At 37.1% G+C, this 19,685-nt stretch overlaps 1 protein-coding gene and 1 long non-coding RNA gene across 4 annotated transcripts in view; one reads left to right on the top strand and one right to left on the bottom strand.

The window, feature by feature from the left end:
- Angpt1 (angiopoietin 1) overlaps positions 1-12,842 on the bottom strand; it is a 223,852-nt gene extending 211,010 nt beyond the window's left edge. For all 3 annotated transcript variants that reach the window (XM_005316250.5, XM_005316251.5, XM_078016780.1), the window contains exon 1: positions 12,546-12,842. In XM_005316250.5, the coding sequence (XP_005316307.1) occupies positions 12,546-12,842 (297 nt within the window). The remainder of the gene's footprint in view (positions 1-12,545) is intronic.
- LOC144365435 (uncharacterized) lies at positions 12,800-19,031 on the top strand. Its single transcript, XR_013423866.1, has 2 exons — positions 12,800-12,923; positions 18,693-19,031. It is a non-coding gene; the product is annotated as an uncharacterized LOC144365435 (long non-coding RNA).
- Positions 19,032-19,685: the final 654 nt, after the last annotated feature.

The raw sequence follows: 19,685 nt of genomic DNA, 5'->3' as shown, positions 1-19,685 counted from the left end.
CCTCATTTTCAGCCTGTAAATAATGTTGTTTATCTTTCAAATTCTTTTGAAGGATTAGAGATCATGTGTGTGAGGTGTCATAGTAAGTACCTAGTGACTAATAATACCCACGATTTCTGCTGTTTCTGCTATGATGGCTGCAGTGAACACCTTCATGTATATTGCTTTTTCCCTCTGTCAAACTGTTTTCCTTGGGAATGATTCCCAGAAGTTGGATTACTGAGTCAAAGGATATAAAAGTGCTTAGTTTTGGGGGTTTTTTTGTACTCACTATTATGCTGTTTTCCAGTAAGTTTCAATCAGTATGTAATGTAATAAGCAAAGCACATCATACATTTAAGAATGTTCCTATACCTGTTTCATTTAAGTTTGAATCCCCTGCTCATCAGTTGAAAAGAGAAGAATCTGGGATGGATTTTATTGCAGGAATTCCAGACCACTGGGAATCAAACAGATGCAGCTAACTTGTTTTACATTTGGGAGACCACCAGTCAGCCATGCTCAGTAACAATTTTCAGAAACATCTGGATTTAAACTTACAGCCTGAACATGACAGGTTAAGTAGTGTAGGATTATAAAAAAGCTTCATTCCTAGAGTCCTCAAAAATGTGAATTCTCTGAGATTTTCATAATTTTAAAATGATCAGAAAAACTACAAACAATGTTATCTATAAGACTCATATATCATTTTGGCATTATGGAACACTGGTCTGCTCCAAGTTTTGTTGGTCCCTGAGGCTTCTTGCAAAGAGAAGGTAGAAAAATTCTTACTGACAACAATTTTATTCAAAGGACCACAAAGGTATAAGCTGTCTTAAAGTTGTATCTATTGAATCTTACTAAATTTATGTGAAACTGAAATATCTAACTTAAAAGAATAGAAAAGGGAGAAAAAAGTACTGGTTTCAGAACCAATACAGGACTTATGACATTCTAATGGTGTCCTAAGTGCAAACTTCTGGAATGCAGAGTCCATGTCGGATGCACTGTTCTTCAGTGACAAGTATAGTGATAGGCAGCACAGTAAGCGCTGCATGTAAGTCTAGGTATCTGGTGACCATTCCAGTCCTAACTGTGGGTTCAATATATTATCCACAAGTTTAGTGTCTTGTAACAATCAATTGATTATGCTCATTGGATCACAGACTCTATGGGTCAATGTTTTAGACAGGGTAAAATGGCAATGGATTGTTTCTCTTCCATAATGAAAAGGACCCTGGCTCCAAAGCTTGAAGAAACTGAATGGGTGGGAACTATAATCCTGTGTAGGCTCTCTTACTCACATGTCTACAGACTGGGCAAGGATGATTCAGATATGGGGACTCACTAACCAGAGCTCCTTCATATGTCCTCCTCTAGGTGGCTTGACTTCCTCACAACATGGTGGACTTCTAACATGGCAGCTCAAGCCTCTGAATGTGAGTGTTGTGATAAACAAGATAAAATTTAATTTCCTTTAATGATTCAGAAAGATTCAAGGCAAAGGGAATTCTTTATAGGAGTATAGCATGTAAGACAAGAGATACTGTTATAACCATCTTTGGAAAATGCAAGATTGTTCTCCAAGTTCTATACTCTATATATTTTACTTGTAGCTTTTCAATCTTATTAAATTCAAACTATACCTTCCTCAAAGGTTCTAATATGCTCCCATCCATGGACAAATAGAACTGTGTGTCTCCCTGACATAAAATCTCCTTCTTACCATTGATTTTAAAAGAGAAGGATTAAACACATGCTAACCTGATTTTCCTCAGGGGATATTTTGTATTTAACAGAAGAGAGATTTTTCAAAATATTTGGTGAATTATCTGAAATATAAAAACATGTTTAGTAAACTTATAGGGTTTTATTTAAATATTTTAATTGTCTTTGATACTTTTAAGGCCATGATCTCCAAAATTAGATCCAAAGGAAGTTATTTCAAAATAATAGCTAATAATATATAGAGATAACTTATGCTCGGGATAATTCATTTCCAAACTAACTTTTTTCATTGCAAACTGATCAAGTTTGATTTATGAACTCAAAGTACATAAGTTTTTGTCCCATATGAAACCTAATTGTCACAAAATTTTAATAATCCCTTCTCTCTCTGATATGAAGGCTTCTTAGTCTGATATATACATTTAATTTTCAAATTCTCAGTGAAGAGCTGATTGTGGAATTTACACTTCTAGTTCAGTTTTAATCATTTATATGCCTAAATAACTCATTTGGGGGAAAAATATCAAGGAATTATTTGCCACTGAAAGATTTTTTAAATTAAAACACACACACACACACACACAAAAAAAAAAAAAAAAAAAACTGTCCTAAGACAGAAAGAACACTAGAAAGCAAGTATTCTAAGAAAAGTAAGCGTCTTATAGAACCTAAAATCCATATATGGTAAATTATTCTGGTTGCCAAATGAAGGTTATTTATTATGGACATATCCTCCAAAAACTGAATAAAAGCTTCCTTCATTTTAACCTTTTCTCTGCTCCCCACCATTCAGAATTTGTTTTAATTTTTGAAAGAAAATGCCAAAGAGTGGAAAATAATAAAGAGTTCTCAGATTTACCCATTCAGAAAGTCTGAGTTCAAATTTTACATCTGTGTCCAAGTAGACAGGCAAACTTCTAAACATCATTTGATTCCACTGGCCCTCAGTTTCTTTATCTATAAAATTGCTTTGCTATACCTATTATTTATAAAAAAAAAACACATGTACTTATCTATTTGGAGGATGATACTGGGGACTAAAGTAGACCTTGGAATACCCTATTTGTTACTAAACATCATTATTGGAATATTCTTTTTCTTACTTCCTTTGATGACAGAACATCCAGCAAACATTCCCCTCTTTGCAGATTGTGTTATATGGATAAGATCAATCCATAATTATGTGTCTCCTAAAGTACAAACTGTACAACCAAACATAAGCGATCACTTCCCAGCCTCCATGAATTTGTACTTGCTATATTGTCAGCTATCTCTTGAGAAGGGAGGAAAATCAGCAGACATAATAGAAGATGAAAAGGATGGGGAGGAGGGAGGAAGAAGAAAGAAAATTAAAATTGAGAAATGGGTCCTCCCTGATCTACAGTTTCCTATGACAGGAAAAGACCCCGTCATTCAGCATCAGCACTAGAATCCTTCAGACCACTTCACTGACCATGCAGTTGCCCCCAGATAGCTTGAGCACTACAGCATGCATGTAGGCGTATGTACAGCCTGGCAGTGTCCTCCAGGCCCCTATGGTGTCCACATGCCACACACTGCTGGCTCTCATCATTTAATGGAAAGCGGAGGTCAAACAAACAGACACACATTGAGTTGTCTGGTTTCTTAAAATGTGTTTTAATCTATCTCACCATATAAAAGTACATGGAAATCCTAACTGAATTCAAATTTGTCTTCAACCTGTGTTGTCTTCCCTCCTTTGGTGATTCTATGAAGAAAAATGGACAGAGGGCAGTTAGGGTCGCCTAGAGTCTTCCCATCTGCTGTAGTTGATCTTCATCAGCTATGGAGACAGCTATGGAACCCAGGCTTGTGAGTGTTCAGGCCTCCGTGAGCAGAAGAAAAGAGAAGAAGATCTGTCACAATTGCCTGCAAGTAGCAACATTCTTGGCCTTGGTCCAAAATACCAGAAATATTTTAATTAATAGGGACAATGATAAATAAAATAGGAAGTGAGATAAAAGGTCATTGCCTGAGAAAACAAGGCCTTTCTCCTCATTTTTACAACTCTCGGATTGACCTGCTAAAATAAAGTGCATGCAAATAATATTTTAAGTTCCAGAATGTGCTGTTTCTTTTCCAAACAGGGTTGCCTGCAGATAAATCCAAGAGGGAGGTCATTCAATTGAATGGAAGATATTCAGAAGAGGCAGCTTCGCACCATGTAAAGCAATTGTAAGCCTTTCTCTGTGTTTTAGAAATTTTCAGATAAATAGTCAGACTCAATTAAGCTCTATACATTCAAGAAGATGGTGCTTCTATGGAGAGAGGTGGGAGGGAATGCAGATGGGGTTGCCTGGTCTGTCAACAGACCATGGGAGGGCAGAGAGAATTGGCTATTGTGCTTCCCTTAGCAGCAAAACCTGCGTGCCATGACCAATTTAACCATGCAGCTTTAGAGCTGGGCTGGGGACAAATGGTTGTCTGAAACACAATTTGAGAAAAGGGCAACTCATTTAGTATGAAAGAATTAAGGGTTTATACACAAAGGCAACTACAGAAAAAAAAAAATTTTTTTAAATGGACTTAATGGTTTGAGGATTGACAGGAGGAGACATGGTTAAAGTTGCTGTTGCTAATCTCATGGTTGGTTCATAGCATAGGTCATGGAGTCAGACAGCCCCAGGTTGGCTGCTGGCCTGCAATTTAGCCATGTGGAAAAGTGGTGTCCTCTCCCCATCCCTCAGTTTCTTCATTTGGCAAGTGATTCATTCAATTATAATACTTTCTACTTCATACTGGCTTTTTAAAACTAGTCAGTAAATTAAAACATGTAAAGTTCTTCTAAGTATTCTAATATTAGAATATTCTAATAGTTTGAGGAAAAGTTTCCAACAGGTAACTAACACTAAACCTAGAACTGTCCCTAGCGATAACTAATGCTTACTTAGCATTTATGGTATGATACAACTTACACAAAGTAATTTATGTAAATTATGTTTACATTTAAGAATAACCTACAATGATTGGTGCTGTTATGACCTCAATTTAACTCATAATGAACTGAGACATAGAGAAGTGAAGGAATTTGCCCAAGATCACACAGCAAGTAAATGGTACTGCCAGGAATTTAAAACCAACAGTAATGTTGTAGGCACAGCATATGTCATCTTACTCTACATTTTAAGTCATTAAATATTCAGTTTATTAAACAAACCTATTGATTCATTCAATAAATATTAAAATGACTGACATTGGATAGCTCTATTCTTTTTAAAAAAGTGAGTGAAATAGGAAAATGATGATAACACTGGTAATGGTGATGATGAGGTTATACTCTCTGCACCTTACATCTGCATAATTAAGACAAGTGATGCCAAGACCTGCTTTGAACAACAAATCTTGAGTTGTAATAAATACCCACTGGACTATGAAAGTCTGCTATATATTAATAGTGAAGATAAGAATAGTGTTAAAATGCTTTACAAAATCCCAGGACTATCTTTAAGGGTTTATAGGGGAAATGAAATTTGGATGATTATTTGTTGTTGGTTGTTGTTTATTGTACTGGGAATTGAACCCAGGTCCTCAAACATGAAACAAGTATGCACTCCACAGCTAAGCTATATCCCCAGGCCTGAATCAGATTTTTTTTTTCCTCTGTTTGTTTGTATAGGTAGAGGTGGGGGTGAGGCATACTGGAGATTAAACCAAGAATCTTGTACATGCTAGAGAAGCATTCTACCACTAAGCAACATCAACAGCCCTATTTATTTTAAGTTGTCCAGGCTGACCTCAAATTCATGATCCTTATGCTTCAGCCTCCCAAATAGCTGGGATTACCGGTGTGCGTCACCTTACCCAGCTAACTTGGGATTTTAGAGTACTTATTGGTTCTTGGGAAGCAAAAATCCTTCATTGTGTATTACTGTAATGTAACTCATTCAGCTTTAAGAAACAAAATCAATTGGGCTGGGGATGTGGCTCAAGCGGTAGCGCGCTTGCCTGGCATGTGTGCGACCCGGGTTCGATCCTCAGCACCACATACCAACAAAGATGTTGTGTCCGCCGAGAACTAAAAAATATTAAAAACACACACTCTCTCTCTCTCTCTCTCTCTCTCTCTCTCTCTCTCTCTCTCTCTCTCTCTCCTCTCTCACTCTCTCTTTAAAAAAAAAAAAAGAAACAAAATCAAGCCTATCTATAAATTTTCCCCTAATGAGTTAATATATACTTATCAATTAAACTTGAAAATACATCATCTTTCAAAATTGTCACCAGTCATTGCCTGGAAATTTACAAGTTGACCATTTGGCATTGATTGATGTGTTTCTATCACTAAGGATTCAAGACATTCACACTGCTTACATTTTCTTAACATTCAGCTGTGGGTTTACTTTAGACACATGTTGATATCTGTGCTAATATGCATGATCATTCAATAGTTCAGGAAAACTTAAGAAACACATTCCCATACAGACTGTATAGTCTAAATAAGTAATATTCATTTTCTAATACTTAGTGATGAAAGAAAAAAACCCACATAAGCCCAGATGTAATATTGATGAAATTCTTAGCTACCAGTAGGTCTGTATTTGGCGTTGTATGTTTTACTTCCCTTTCTCTTTTCAAAATTGCTCTTCTACTCACTCACTCACTTGAAGGAAGAAATTCAGATCATTTACATCAACAAAGAAATCCAGGTTATTCAGGACCAAATAAGCCTGAGAGCTTCTCAGTTCTAGTATTTCTATATGAGACTTAGAGAAATGTATTCAGGTACAGACCCTAGGTGTCAATAGCCCCCAAATAAAAAGCACTCCACAGAGTGCTTCATTCTTTAGAAACTCCTTTGATAACAGAGGGGGTACATCTTGTGTACACATTATAAAAAGATTTAAACACTAAGAGGCCCTCCCTCCCACAGACCATGGGTCCAAAACCAAAGGGGATTTGGAATTTCCCAACTTCACTGCAAGAAATGATCTTGTATTGGAACAAGAATCAAGGATGACTCAGAATGTAATTAGGCTTGTGCATTAGAGCAAATGATACAATATAGCTTATGGTATTAAAAAAAGAAAAAGAGGAACACAAAGCAGGAAAAGACCCCTAATGTGTCTGCATAGAGACCATTGCAGAATGAAAGCAAAACCCCCTAAATTAGCAAATTATCGCATGGGGGCTGCCAGTGCTCTGTATTCTGTAGCTGAACACCTCTCTTATTGCTTCTTTGTTCCATCATCTACACAGGTGAGAACACTTGTCTCTAATCTTTCTATCTAAAACAAGTGACAGAGACAAAAAAAGTTTCTAAATATACCGAATGCAACAGGCTGAGCTGAAGTCCCATTTCTAAGAAAACAGAATGTCCCCAGAGTTTTGTCAACATTCTTGTTAATGCTGCAACTAACAGGATGAAACAGGTACAGGAAGCAGGGGACCATGGAGCCCAGACCTGTTTATCCAGAGATTGGGGACCTGTGCTTTTCTTCAGGTGCTTTTTCTTTTCTGACATAGATCTGCTTTGGGAATATTTCTTTGTTCAAGGATGAGGGGCAGTGGAAAGAAAAGACATGAAATTCCCTTGTCTGTACTCTTCTGAAATGTCACTTCACAGCATGCCAGACACCAAGCCAAGAAGTGGCTTAGTCAGGCTCTCCGCCAATTGGCAGGGACCTGAAGTTTACTGGGCCTCCTGAAGGGCAATGTTTTTCCCACACAACAATCCCCACAGTTTACCTTGCAATGGTCCCAGTATGAATACTAATTCTTCTTGTGATATTGGGCAGGGAGCAGGGGTCAGCAAACTTTCTTTTAAAGGCCAGATATTAAATAATTGACACTCTCTAGGTTATTTGATTTCAATTGCAATAACTCAACTTGCTTTTGTAGGAGAAAAGCATCAACAAGCATCACAAAAACAACCAAAAAATGTGGTTCCGTTACAATAAAACTTTATTTACAAGTGCAGGTAGCAGGCAAGATTTGGCTCTAGGGCTATAGTTTGCTGCTTGATATTGAAGATGGAACTCAGAATATTAATAAAAATTTCTCACATTACATAGCTGAGTAATATGTAGAATATAATTGGGTCTTATTTTAAAATATATATTTAATGATAGTTCAGATCTACACATGGAATTCATTTCTCTCTGTTCATTAAAAAAAATGACATAGTCATCTCTTAGTATCAATGGGGAACTAGTTCAAGGACCCTCCACAGATATCAAAACCTGTGGATGCTTAAGATTCTACATAAAATAGCTAGGATCTGCATGTTAACTCATGACACCCTCCTATGTATTTGAAATGTCTGCATTATTTATCACACATAATATAATTGCACTCTATTATTCAGGGAATAATAACAAAAAAGTTTTTATGTTTCAGTATTTCAGTGTAGACACAAATTTTAAACAAATATTTTTTTACTTCAGGTGGGTTAAGTTAGATGATGCAAAATCTGCAAAATGAAGGGTCAATGGTATTCTCTGCTAATGCTGTTCTAGGCATTATTCTAGAGGTCAATCTTCTACGAAAGGAATAAATATTCATAAATAAAAACTGGTAAACAATATGGGTATAGTCCCTGCCTCATAGAGCTAAGAGTCTGCGAGAATATCATCACTCATTCCACATTCTTCTAGGTATAAGGAATGCTATGGATAGACAAGGAACCTGCTCTAGTGAAATTCACATTCTTAGTAGAGGAAGATGGAATAGACAGAAAATGAATAATATAACATCACACAGGAGTAAATGGCATGAAGAAATTAAATAGCACAATATGATAGGAAGTCATTCAGCAGAATGGGAAAGGTAGGAAGTAATGGTGCTCAGAGAAGACTTTTACATGAAGACCTGAATAAAGAGGAGGAGCCATCCATGGTAAGAGCTGGGGGAAGAATTTTCTGAGCTGAACAAATAACTTGTAAAGTGCCCAAGGCAGGAATGAGCTTGTCTGTTGGAGAAATAACAAGAAGGGCAATGTCATTTGAGCGTCTGGAATGTCGTTTGAAGGTAATAAATGATGAGGCCACTAAAGGGGTTGGGCAAATCACATAGGACTTCTTGGTAAGAAATCTGGATTTTGTTCTTATATAATGGGAAACTATAGGGGGGGTTAAGAAAGCAAAGGACACATTCCTATTCATTTTAAATTAAACCAATAACTATATATGAGATGAGCACTATTTAAAAAAGCCTCAATGTGAAGGGTAGAGTCATGGGTAAAGAAGGCCTGCAGATACCCACAGGAAAGGACCCACCAGCCTCAGCTCTAAAACCTGAGCTCCATCAATGAAAACAGGCTGGGGAGAACTCATAAGCTATGATAGCTCCAACTGCCCAGATTCCAGGACCAAAATGGTGTCTATTCCTTCTTGGATCTTTTGATTACATACCTAACTATTGGTTGAAAAATTAACTCAGATTCTGAAGGGCTCCTCCCTTGCTTAAAGATCAAAGGTCTGTTCTTAAAAGGAATTTGGTAAGGACTTTTCCACAAACCTGATTTAAAAGAAATCATTCCTGTTGACTTTTCTTGGCAATTGCCACTTTTTTCCAGTCTCTATGCACAAATCAAAGATGTCTTCAAGTTTAGAGACAAATTATTAAAAACGTACTCATCTACTCTCTACTCATTTCACACAATTAGGAAGTTCCCCCTCATGAAAATAAAACACAACACATCCTTTATGGTTTAATATTGCACAGTCAACAGCCAGCAAAACATTTGGTAAAAGCAAAACACACCTTCTAAACATTCTAGAACATTTTATATTCTAAATACAAATATTTAAAATTTGCATCTTAGTAAAACTTTGACATATAAAAGAAAAATAACAATAACAATCCATAACAGGTATGGATGTTAATACCTTTCTGTCATAGAAATGTAGGAAGAGATCGTGACAAAGGGGCAAACACACAATAATCATTTATATTTATTGTTACATATCCAAGATGTATTCACTGTCAGACAAGTGATACGTTTGCTAATAATATGAAAATGAGCTATATGATAGAAGAAAGTCAAACTCAGACACACATCCAGGTATTTCACCCAATAAAACTGTGATGTTGGGCATAAATGTCATGCTCCTCTTTGCTATCTGACAAGTCAAGATAACTTTGTCAGCCTACCTCATGTTAACTAAACAAGTTCCCATGGAAAGTTAGTCTTTCTCAATTAAATCCCTCATGTCAGGAGATCAGTGCCATAACAATTCCAGTGTTTATGGTGACCAGTAAATCATTTGCCCCCTTGCATACTTTTCTTCATGTTCAGTTGTAAGACCAGAGAAGTGGCAGAATGAAATTTGAGAATGTAAGTCTCTTAAAGTGACTTCTAATGATGGCTCATGTCTTGCAAAGAATTTTTAAAACTCTACTTCACCAGCGTTCAAGGAAGAGAACAGATTAACATAAATTATCAACTAGCATTGGTAACACTCATTTATTCTACATCAGAAACGTCCCTGACAGTGATGCCATGCGCTGCATAATAATCACCATGCTTTGATTAATTATTTTGTCGAATAAATGGATGAATTAATTTCACTTACATACACTGATAGCCTGGGTTTCTGCAGTGCATGGCTTCTTACCCATTCCAATTAATTTGAATAAAAATATAAGTAGTACAATTGGCAATCTAGAATATACCAAATGGTTACAGTTTAAAAAAAAAGTTCATCTGATAGATAAAAATAAATATATATTACAAGAAATTTAGAATTTGGATTGAAGGAAACCTCTAATTAAGGGAAATTTATGAGAGCCTTTAGCAAATTCTCTGCTGAATGCATTTATTTGGTTTCTTGATCCTCCAACCAATCACATTAACAATGACAAAAGATATGCAAATTTAAACAGACAATAATCAAGCCAAACTGCTCTGACTCATACCAACTGAGAGACATTTTCAGCAAGTATTCAGCCTGATTCATTCTTGCAAGGGTCCATATAACCAAAGAACATTTCAATAGTTATGTTTGGCTATATTCTGAGAGCTGTGCCATAATCATTGACCAAGAACAATGTAAACAAGAATCAAATTTATTTCACAAAATAAATTAACATACGAAATGTGTACATGACTTAAGCCCAGTAGAATTATGTGTTTACCCTGTCACTGCTGAATAATTGCATAGCAACACAAAATATGCATTTCTATGTTTGAATCACCATTTTCATTGTATGTTTTAAGCAAACAAAACATTACATTTTTGGTAGAATAGATCATTCATGACAATTTGGGACTAAATTTCCCTCTAGGTCCCCCTGAAAGAATTTAGACCAATTTATCATGATTGATTCTCATTAAAAAACTAGATGGGATGGTATATTAAGAATAATAACAAGCTGTTCAACCAAGCTATTCATTTCTTTACTATGGAAACAAGGTTTGCCAAAGGGAAAAAACTGACATTCTATTTGTAACTACTATCACCTGAAAATTAAGCTACAGATTTTAAAAGAATGCAGAATTCTATTTTCCTTCTTTCCTTCTTCCCACCTATTGATATTTCACCTGTAGTCTGTAATAAGAAGATTAACTGCAATTCCGAATTTGGAAATTCTAGAACAACCAAGTTCCAGTTAACATGTCAAATGAAATAACAGTGATCTTAGTTCAGTCCCTAGTGGACAAAAGTAGAACAACTATTACTCGGCATGATTCAGCAGGGCTGACCTAAATGATTGTAACCAGACAGCAACAAAAAAGAGCATTTGTCCCATCCCTATCTTTTATCCTCTTAAAGGGTAACAGACTACCTTTAAAAAAGCCCGTTCATGTCCTGTCTATATGCACCAAGTGAATCTGTTAGTAATGTTCCGGGGGAGAAGCTTTTCACAAACAGGGACATTACCACCATTCTAGTAACAGTCAATTGAATTCACTTACTGCTGCTTACCTGTTACACAATTAGACAGTAAAGAGAGAAAGGGCTGCAGAAAGTGTCCTCATAGTTTAATAGGCACAGTTTCAATGCAAACTTTTCAGTGGTTCAGTTTGATTCCTATAAATTGGGATTGAATGCATATCCAACATCAACATTCATGTGGATATTGAGACTCCCAAATGGCACTGTCTCTGACACATAATCCCTGGGAAAGGAGGTACTTCAGGAATATGCAGATCCTGCTTAATGCATTCAGTCTAAATCTGCAGGTGCATGTCTCTGAGAACAGCCACTGCTGGCTGCATTTCTCCTCTCATTGTGACAAATAATCCCTTCCTGATGAGTCCACATTAAACCTTCTTCTTGATTTTTCTCAAGTACAGAAGAACTAGATGACAGAAATAAGTCCTCTATACCCTGCCACTTGTTGAAATTAACAGTTCCCTCTACTCATACAATTTATTCAACCAATAAATATCATAAAGATTGAAAAAAATGGACATTTTGTGGCAATTGCAAAACCCTAGCTGCACAAAATTTTCTGGTGTAAAATTGATTTGATCCTCAATAAATATTGTCATTATGATTTTCTTTTTTCCACCAAATGGCTTAAAAGTTGCATGCTTTCTTTTTTTTTCTTTCTTTTTTTTTTTTAATTTGGGTTTCGACAGACTGAACACTCAAGATAAACTTTTAAAAAGAGAAAAGCAGAGCTGTCATAAGGTGCCAGTATTAGATGCACAAATCCGGGGAGTGGGGAGCGCCCTGCATTCAAATGCTTACATAAGCCCAGAAACCTTGGCTTACTCAGAAAGTCAAACCAGAGAGCCCGCTTGCATTTGCAAACACTGCCCCCCTGGAGCAAAAGGTAAACACACAAATGTCCCCCTAAGGAACGCTAAGTTAGCTGCAGAGCAAGAAGAGAAAAGGCTCCATGCAATTAAGAAACTGAAAGCAATCACTTACTTTTTGTAGCCACTGAGTATAATTTTCCATCACATGCTCCAGATGTTGAAGTTTCTGGGAAGAGAAATCCGGTTCCACGTGTGGAGCATCTCTCTGCAGAGCGTTTGTGTTGTACTGGTCTGTCGTACTCTCACGACAGTTCCCGTCGTGTTCTGGAAGAATGAAAGTGTAGGCACATTGCCCATGTTGAATCCGGTTATATCTTCTCCCACCGTTTTCTGGACTCCGGCGCTGGTTGCTGCACCCTATGTGAGTCAGAATGGCAGCGAAGAAAGCAAAGGAAAGGAAAACTGTCATTGTACTGCCAGCACTCTCCTTCCGTGTCTCTCGCAAAACTTGCTCCTCTCTTCTGACCTTTAAACTAGTTCTTTATTTCAGGTAAAACTGCTTGTTTGTTTGACTTTTTCCCCCTCAAAGAAAGCGTTTGCAGAAGAATCATAGAAAACTAGCCATTTGTTAGCTTTGTTCTCAAATGTTATTTTTTTTTATTTCACTGTAATGATAGTTTCCTTCGTTAAAACTTGAGATATTTATTGCATAGTAGCTGAGATTTATTGTTTCCTCTCTGTGTAACCGTTCAGCGTGGAGCCTGCCTGAGTCAGCTGCCTGTACATACTCTAGACCCTTTCCTCTGCCCTATCTGCTGCAGATCTGCTATTTTCTCCCAGACCTCAGTGAGTTTTATTAAGGTTGCACATCCAAGCCAAGCTGGAAGCAGGCAGCCTTTCACAAGATGACTTGACAGGAATGCATGAGTGTGCCCCTATGCTAAGGATTGCTGATGGCTTTGGGCGGCGGATCGTCTTACAAATTGGCTAGATGCGCATGACCTCGATCATGTATGGGCCTCCCGCCCCTTCCGCAGACAATTGCCCTCAGCCTGTAGCAGATTCACGGGAAATCAATAAATAGAGCAGTCCACCTTAATACACTTTTGGTGTGTATGCTGACCTACTAAAATCCAACGAACCAGCTGTATGTTTTTAAAGTTACTATTTAATATAAAACCCCAAGGAAGAAAGTAGGCACAATGTCCAATGAAATTATTTTTAACAGTGAATGATAAATCTGTATAATTATTACATTTCTTTCAAAAATAAACTTTTATTTTTGACTCTGGGGGAAAAATGTATTAAGAACTATTTTTAGTGACAGTATTGTTTTATTGTGTTCACTTAGAATTTTATGAGTTAGAGAAAGGAATCAAAAAAGGATTAAATTATCAAGAAAATTACCCTAATTTGTCACTCAAAGCAATATAGCATGTGCATATTAAATAGAAGTATCAAAGTACTTTGGGGATATGGATTTTAAATGAAGCTGGTTGCCTGATCAAAATGCAGCCCTTCATGGAAGCTCTGTGTATATAAATTGAGCAACTTCCCCAGAAAAACAATGTGGTTACAGTTTAAGACAGTTGCCTGAAATTATTAATTCCTGTGGTACGTGCTAATCATATATTTCACAAGAACCTTCTTGGTGTTGCTGTGTCTGTCTTTAACACTGGTATGGAAATTCCACATAAATCCTCTGTGGCTGCAGAGACAAACCATCTGAGAACAAGTATCTATCAGGTGTGCCAGTGGTCTGAACAGGAGAAGTCTCTGTGGTTTTATTAAGGAAGAAAGAAAAATGATCAGAAGGTGTTTTCCCAAATGTATAACATAAATATTTGAGCAAAAGAACCAGTAAAATACACAGAACAGGTGATGATTATAGAATTTAGAGTATGGCACTGAGAACTTTACTGGATGTGAGCAGAAATCAGGAGACTTCATCCAGAACTGGGCGGGCTCTCAAGCAACAAGACCCCTCAGTGGAGTCACAGTGTGCAAACAGAAGTCAGGGCATACCCTCCCATGTCTTGGAATGGGAGCAGGGCAGTGGGTGAAGGTCAGGAGTGGCTGGAGATGGGCCTTTAGGGAGAAGTTAGAGAAGTCAAAACAAATTCCAGAAAGAATGTAATTTACTTTCAGGGTTAGGGGAACTTGCTGAGATTCATCAGTCCTTTCTACACCAATTACCAAATTTCTGATCGGACAGATAGGGAAGCAAGTTAGGCCAAACACAGCAATAAAAACCTTTCAGCCACTTTTGCAAGTCTCCTCTTGTGTGGTGGCATGCCTCCCTGTTGTGTGGTATCACTCCTATGCAACAATAATGGCATTTATTAAGAGTTTATTATTTGTCAGTGCAGGGTAAGCACACAGCACACACTATCTCATTTAATCATCCCAACAAACCTAAGGCATGGACATTATGTTTAACCTTGTTTTATCAATAGGAAAACTGACTCACAGAAAGGCTAATAGGTCACAATTCACATAGCTGGCAGGTGATGTTGCCTATATATGAACTCAGGCAAAAAGGGATCCAGAGCCTCTGTTTCTAAAGAACAAGCCAATCAACCTTTATATTCTTCTGTGAGAAATGAAAGCAATCCCCAAGGGCTCCAGCTGAACTGATTTGCAGGCCTAAATCAGGGGAGTGATATGTACCTAGAAAAGAAAGAACTGAAAATTCAGTTTACTTCCAAAGTCATTGAATTGTTTTTCTGCATGCCAATCCCACCAAAAAAAGTGACAGTTTCCATCGCATGCACATCCATGAGGATAAGTGGTCCAGAAAAGCAAAGGTTGTCTGAGAATGCTTTCCTGCATTGCTTGCTTTGAAAATTATCCATGGAAAGAAGACTGTCCAAAACCAACACCTATAAGTGTTTTGTTAAGAACTAAATACAGCTGAAAACTGGCAGAAAACTAATGGATGAGTGGCAAAGTCTCTATGGAAGTGCTCCTGTTTTTTTCAAACAGCTGCAACTGTTGAAAATCTGTCCCTCTGTGTGCTTGTCCATGTGAGCTTCTCCTGTCTGAACAAATGCGAAGAAGGAATGCACAATTTCCTGAGGGAAACATAGACAACCAAGAAAGGAAAGCCTGAAATACAAGTTCACAAAAGGGGGTGGAGGTGGGCAGACTGAGAGAAAATGATAGACTGGTGTATTTCTTTGCCAGAAAAACGGAATTCATAATACTGGAAGCCCTAGGGTCAACCTGGAAAAATGTCTGAAGATCAATTTTAAACAATCAGAATATGGAGGGATGTCCTGGATCAACTCCTGTGTTTTGGAATTCCAGCTGGGCCACAGTAGGTACATTCCAGTGTCTCCACTCACTGAGGATAAAACACTTCAGGGCCAGGGATCAACGCTGACACCGTTTATTCAGAAATGGTGCAAGAGTTGGGGATGTTGAAATTTATGGAAAAATGGAAAGAATGGGAAAATTCAAAAAATTTTATAACCACGGTTATGAAAAAGGTAAACTAAAAATTCTAAAGAACCAAATGATTCTATTTAATTGAATTCTGAGGTAGCTTGATTTTTGTTTTTAATGCTTTACATTGTTGTTAGAGTAGGAGAACTCTAGAATCAGAAAGTGCTTTAAGGTTCTAGACTCACATCTACAAATAGTCGTGGTCAATGCTGAAGTTTCCAGTGGGACCAGGAACACTATTTATATGGGAATTTAGTGGCTCTAAATCGGTCTTAAGAATCAGTTTTTGTACTTCCTGTGAGACACTTTCCTGATTTCAATGAGGCCCACTCTCTCTGTTGACTTTTAACAACTTTTTCTTCTTATCTCCAAGATAGCACAACTCACCTTTCTGTTTCTAAATTAGGGAGTGATAGTACCTAGATGGTACCTTCTTTTTTTCCAGTTTTTTTTGGGGGGGTTGTTGTTGCTCTAGTTGTTAGTCTGTCTCCCCCTCTATCTGTGAACTTCTAAAGTGAACTCTCTTTTATCATTAATTCCCAGCACTCACTGCACATTCCCTTTGAAGGAGTGAAAGAATGAATGAATGAGTGAGTGAGTAAGTGAATGGACTAATTTCTCAATCGGTGCAGCTTTCTGATTATCTGATGACTACAGACTGGTCATATCTGTTGCATTTATTGGGGAGATTTGCCTAGAGCCTATACACATAAGGGATAAGGGATGAAGCCATAATTATTCTACAGAGTGAATTAGACACAAGAACATAGTACAACAGTAGTATGTACTTAGTGCAATAGTAGTACAAACATAGTACATAGTACAATAGTAGTATGTACAAAAATGATAGTATTTTTTACCCTTAACAAATTGTTTTTTCATTGAATGTTTACAGAACTCCCACAATTAGGTCTTATTATGATTCCTATTTTGCAGATGAGAACGTTGGGGCACATAGAGAGGAATTTCCAAGATCTATGATCTATTATATAGCAGAGTGGTAATTTGTTCCTTAATTCATGTAACTCTGATCTATATTGCTTACAGGTATATTTCAGTGTTAGGAAATAGGTGCAAAATATTTCTTGGAATTTAGGCAGCAGGAACAGCCTGGCACCTATAATTATCATTAGTCCTCTCTTCTCACCCACACCCTCAAAACAGGGTTAATATTAGGTCAGAATGCACCCATGTGGTTGTCCCACATGCTTTTCAATAGACAACCTGATTGATCTGCCTGTATTTTGAGTTCACTCTGAATGATTAGTCTTTGCCATAACACCTGTTAGGGATCTTGACTGACATTGCAACTTTAAAATAAAATTAAACTATGAAAATTTAAAAAGAGTTTCTTTTTGAAAAACCTCATCAGGAACTAAAGTCAAGGAAACATTCTTCTGGTATTCATACAAAACTCTATGATGGCAGGTCAGGGACAGCCTCCTCCCTTTGGCCTGAGCACAGGGTGGTTCAGCACGCCCCAGGAGTCCATATACTATGACTCTGCTCTGGTGCTTTCAGGGATCAAGATTATCATCAGGCTTATGGAAGCAGCAGCTCTAACAAGAGAACATTTCTTGAGTGCTGGAAGCGAAGCCAATACACTCAACTATGTAGGCAGCAAAGACAGAAATACCACAAGGGGCTACATCAGAAAAAGAAGGTAGACAATACTACCAAGTGATTGACAGCCCTGTGTGGGTACATGTAATATATCCCTCGAAAACTCTCAGGCAAGTTGAGAGGCCTTTTCAAAGAGCAGTGGACACTGCAGCAGGTGGGGTGGGGGCTAGAGATATGCAAGTATAAATATGGCCCTACCTTCTGATGAGAGAGAATGCTGATAATTGATGACTTGCTCTCTAATTTAGTTTTTAACTATAGCAAAGCAAGTTGGAAACAGTTGATACAGAATTAATTTGTTCTACCTAAAAAAAAAAAAAAGGAAGGGAATAAGATACTTAAGGAAAGACATGGAAATGGGGGGTTGAAGTTGGAGAGATTTGGAGGTTCTGTGGGAAAAATATCAAAACGGAGAGGAAACTTGTGGGTAAGCGGTGGTGAGAGACTGGGGAAGATATATAGAGTGGGGAGGTTTGGAGTAAAATGGTGTTTCCTATGAGATAAAACCCCTCCTAGTTTTCTAGGCAAAATACATGCTTAGGGGCAAGTTATTTCTTTATAGTAGATGAAAACAGCCATTGTTCCTTGCTCTGTACATGATAACAGCTAATATGTGGATCATGCAGACTATTAATTTGTTTCATGGTGGTTTTCTACATTGAATCAGAGTCTGGAAGGCTAGGACCATGTTTATTTTATAACGACTGTCTCCTCCTATCCTGCCACATAGGAGGTATTAAGTAAGCATTTACCATACAACAAATTGACTCTCCTTACTTCTCTGTGATGAGACCTAAAGACATGGAAGCATCACTTACTCCTTTAGAGGCTTCCAAGTGCTGGACCTACTTAGGTCCCCAAATCTTACTTTCTACAAAGTCACATAAAGCCCGTAGATGTCGTAGAATTCCCAGGGAATCCTGAGAGTGATAAAAGAATAATACCTAACATCCAAGTCACCTAGGAAGATGCACAAAGTTGAAAAAAAAATTCAAGAAACATCCCAGAATTACCTTTGGGGATTACATTACTTGTCAATGTCACAATGGAGATAATGTCTACAAGTATTCAAGTCAGAAAGGAAAACAAACAGCTGGGGACTGAATCCAGCAGATGCCAACATTCCCCTTAAACACAGATGGAGAAATACTGCCACTGGAGATTCATTGAGATGAGATCCCAGGAAAGGAGAAAACATATAAGCAACTTTGCATTCATTAACTCTCATTTCTTCTCTTTTTCCCTCCAGATGTCTTGATTCCTAGATAGGAAAATAGAAAAAGAAAGAAAGAAAGAAAAAGAAGAAGGCTTCTCTCAACTGACTTTTCCCACTTCAGAAAGGACGTGTATTTACATGTTCTCAGAAACTCTCAAAATGAACAACTATTTTCCAGGAAAGGCAGGAATTATCGTTTGATGGGTCATGATACCCAGTGGCAGCTACTCCTTATAAGCCAAAGCTGATAAATGCCATCCACTAATCAGTGACTAATGACATAGGACTTCCTGTCCAGAGGAAAAGCTCTTCATGCTAAAATCAGAAAAGTGACAACCTCTACTCATTCTTGGAAAAAGGATCTCTCACAAATATTGTAAGCTCAGATATTATTATTATGTTAACAATATTTTAATATTAATATTATTAAATATATTATTATATATCATAATGCATTTTAATTCTATATACTTAATATATTGTATTATTATGATTATATAGTATTTGCTATATTATACATAATATAAAATGTGCATAATTATATATTATATTTTTACATTAATATCACTATTAATATTAAAATAATATATTAATTATTAATAAAATGTTGCTTGTTCATATTAATATTAAAATATTATGGGAATAAGATCTGAAGTTTTCTAAAATCACTTTTTCCTCCTCTTTGGGTCTCACTTGGATACTTGGTTAATATAGTCTTACTTCTTACATGAAACTCTGTCATGGCTCCTGCCAGATTTGACCAACTATTTTTTGGATGCTTAAGGTGGGACATCAACTGCTTTGTTTTCATTTTGTTTTGGTTTGGTTATTTCTTTTCTGTGCTATTACATGTCCGATAACACTAGACAAGACAGTTATTCTGAGGTTTGCTACCACATCTGTAGAATGAGGACAGTAATAACAGTAACAACTTTATACCAATTTCATGCTGTGAAGATGACAGGAAGTGCTGGATACAAGGCACAGAGCCCAGGGTGTGGAGCATATATGTGCTATACATGTTGG

The sequence above is a fragment of the Ictidomys tridecemlineatus genome, chromosome 7 (assembly GCF_052094955.1).
Source record: "Ictidomys tridecemlineatus isolate mIctTri1 chromosome 7, mIctTri1.hap1, whole genome shotgun sequence".
Taxonomy (NCBI): Eukaryota; Metazoa; Chordata; class Mammalia; order Rodentia; family Sciuridae; genus Ictidomys; species Ictidomys tridecemlineatus.
This window is presented reverse-complemented; position numbering and strand designations above follow the sequence as displayed.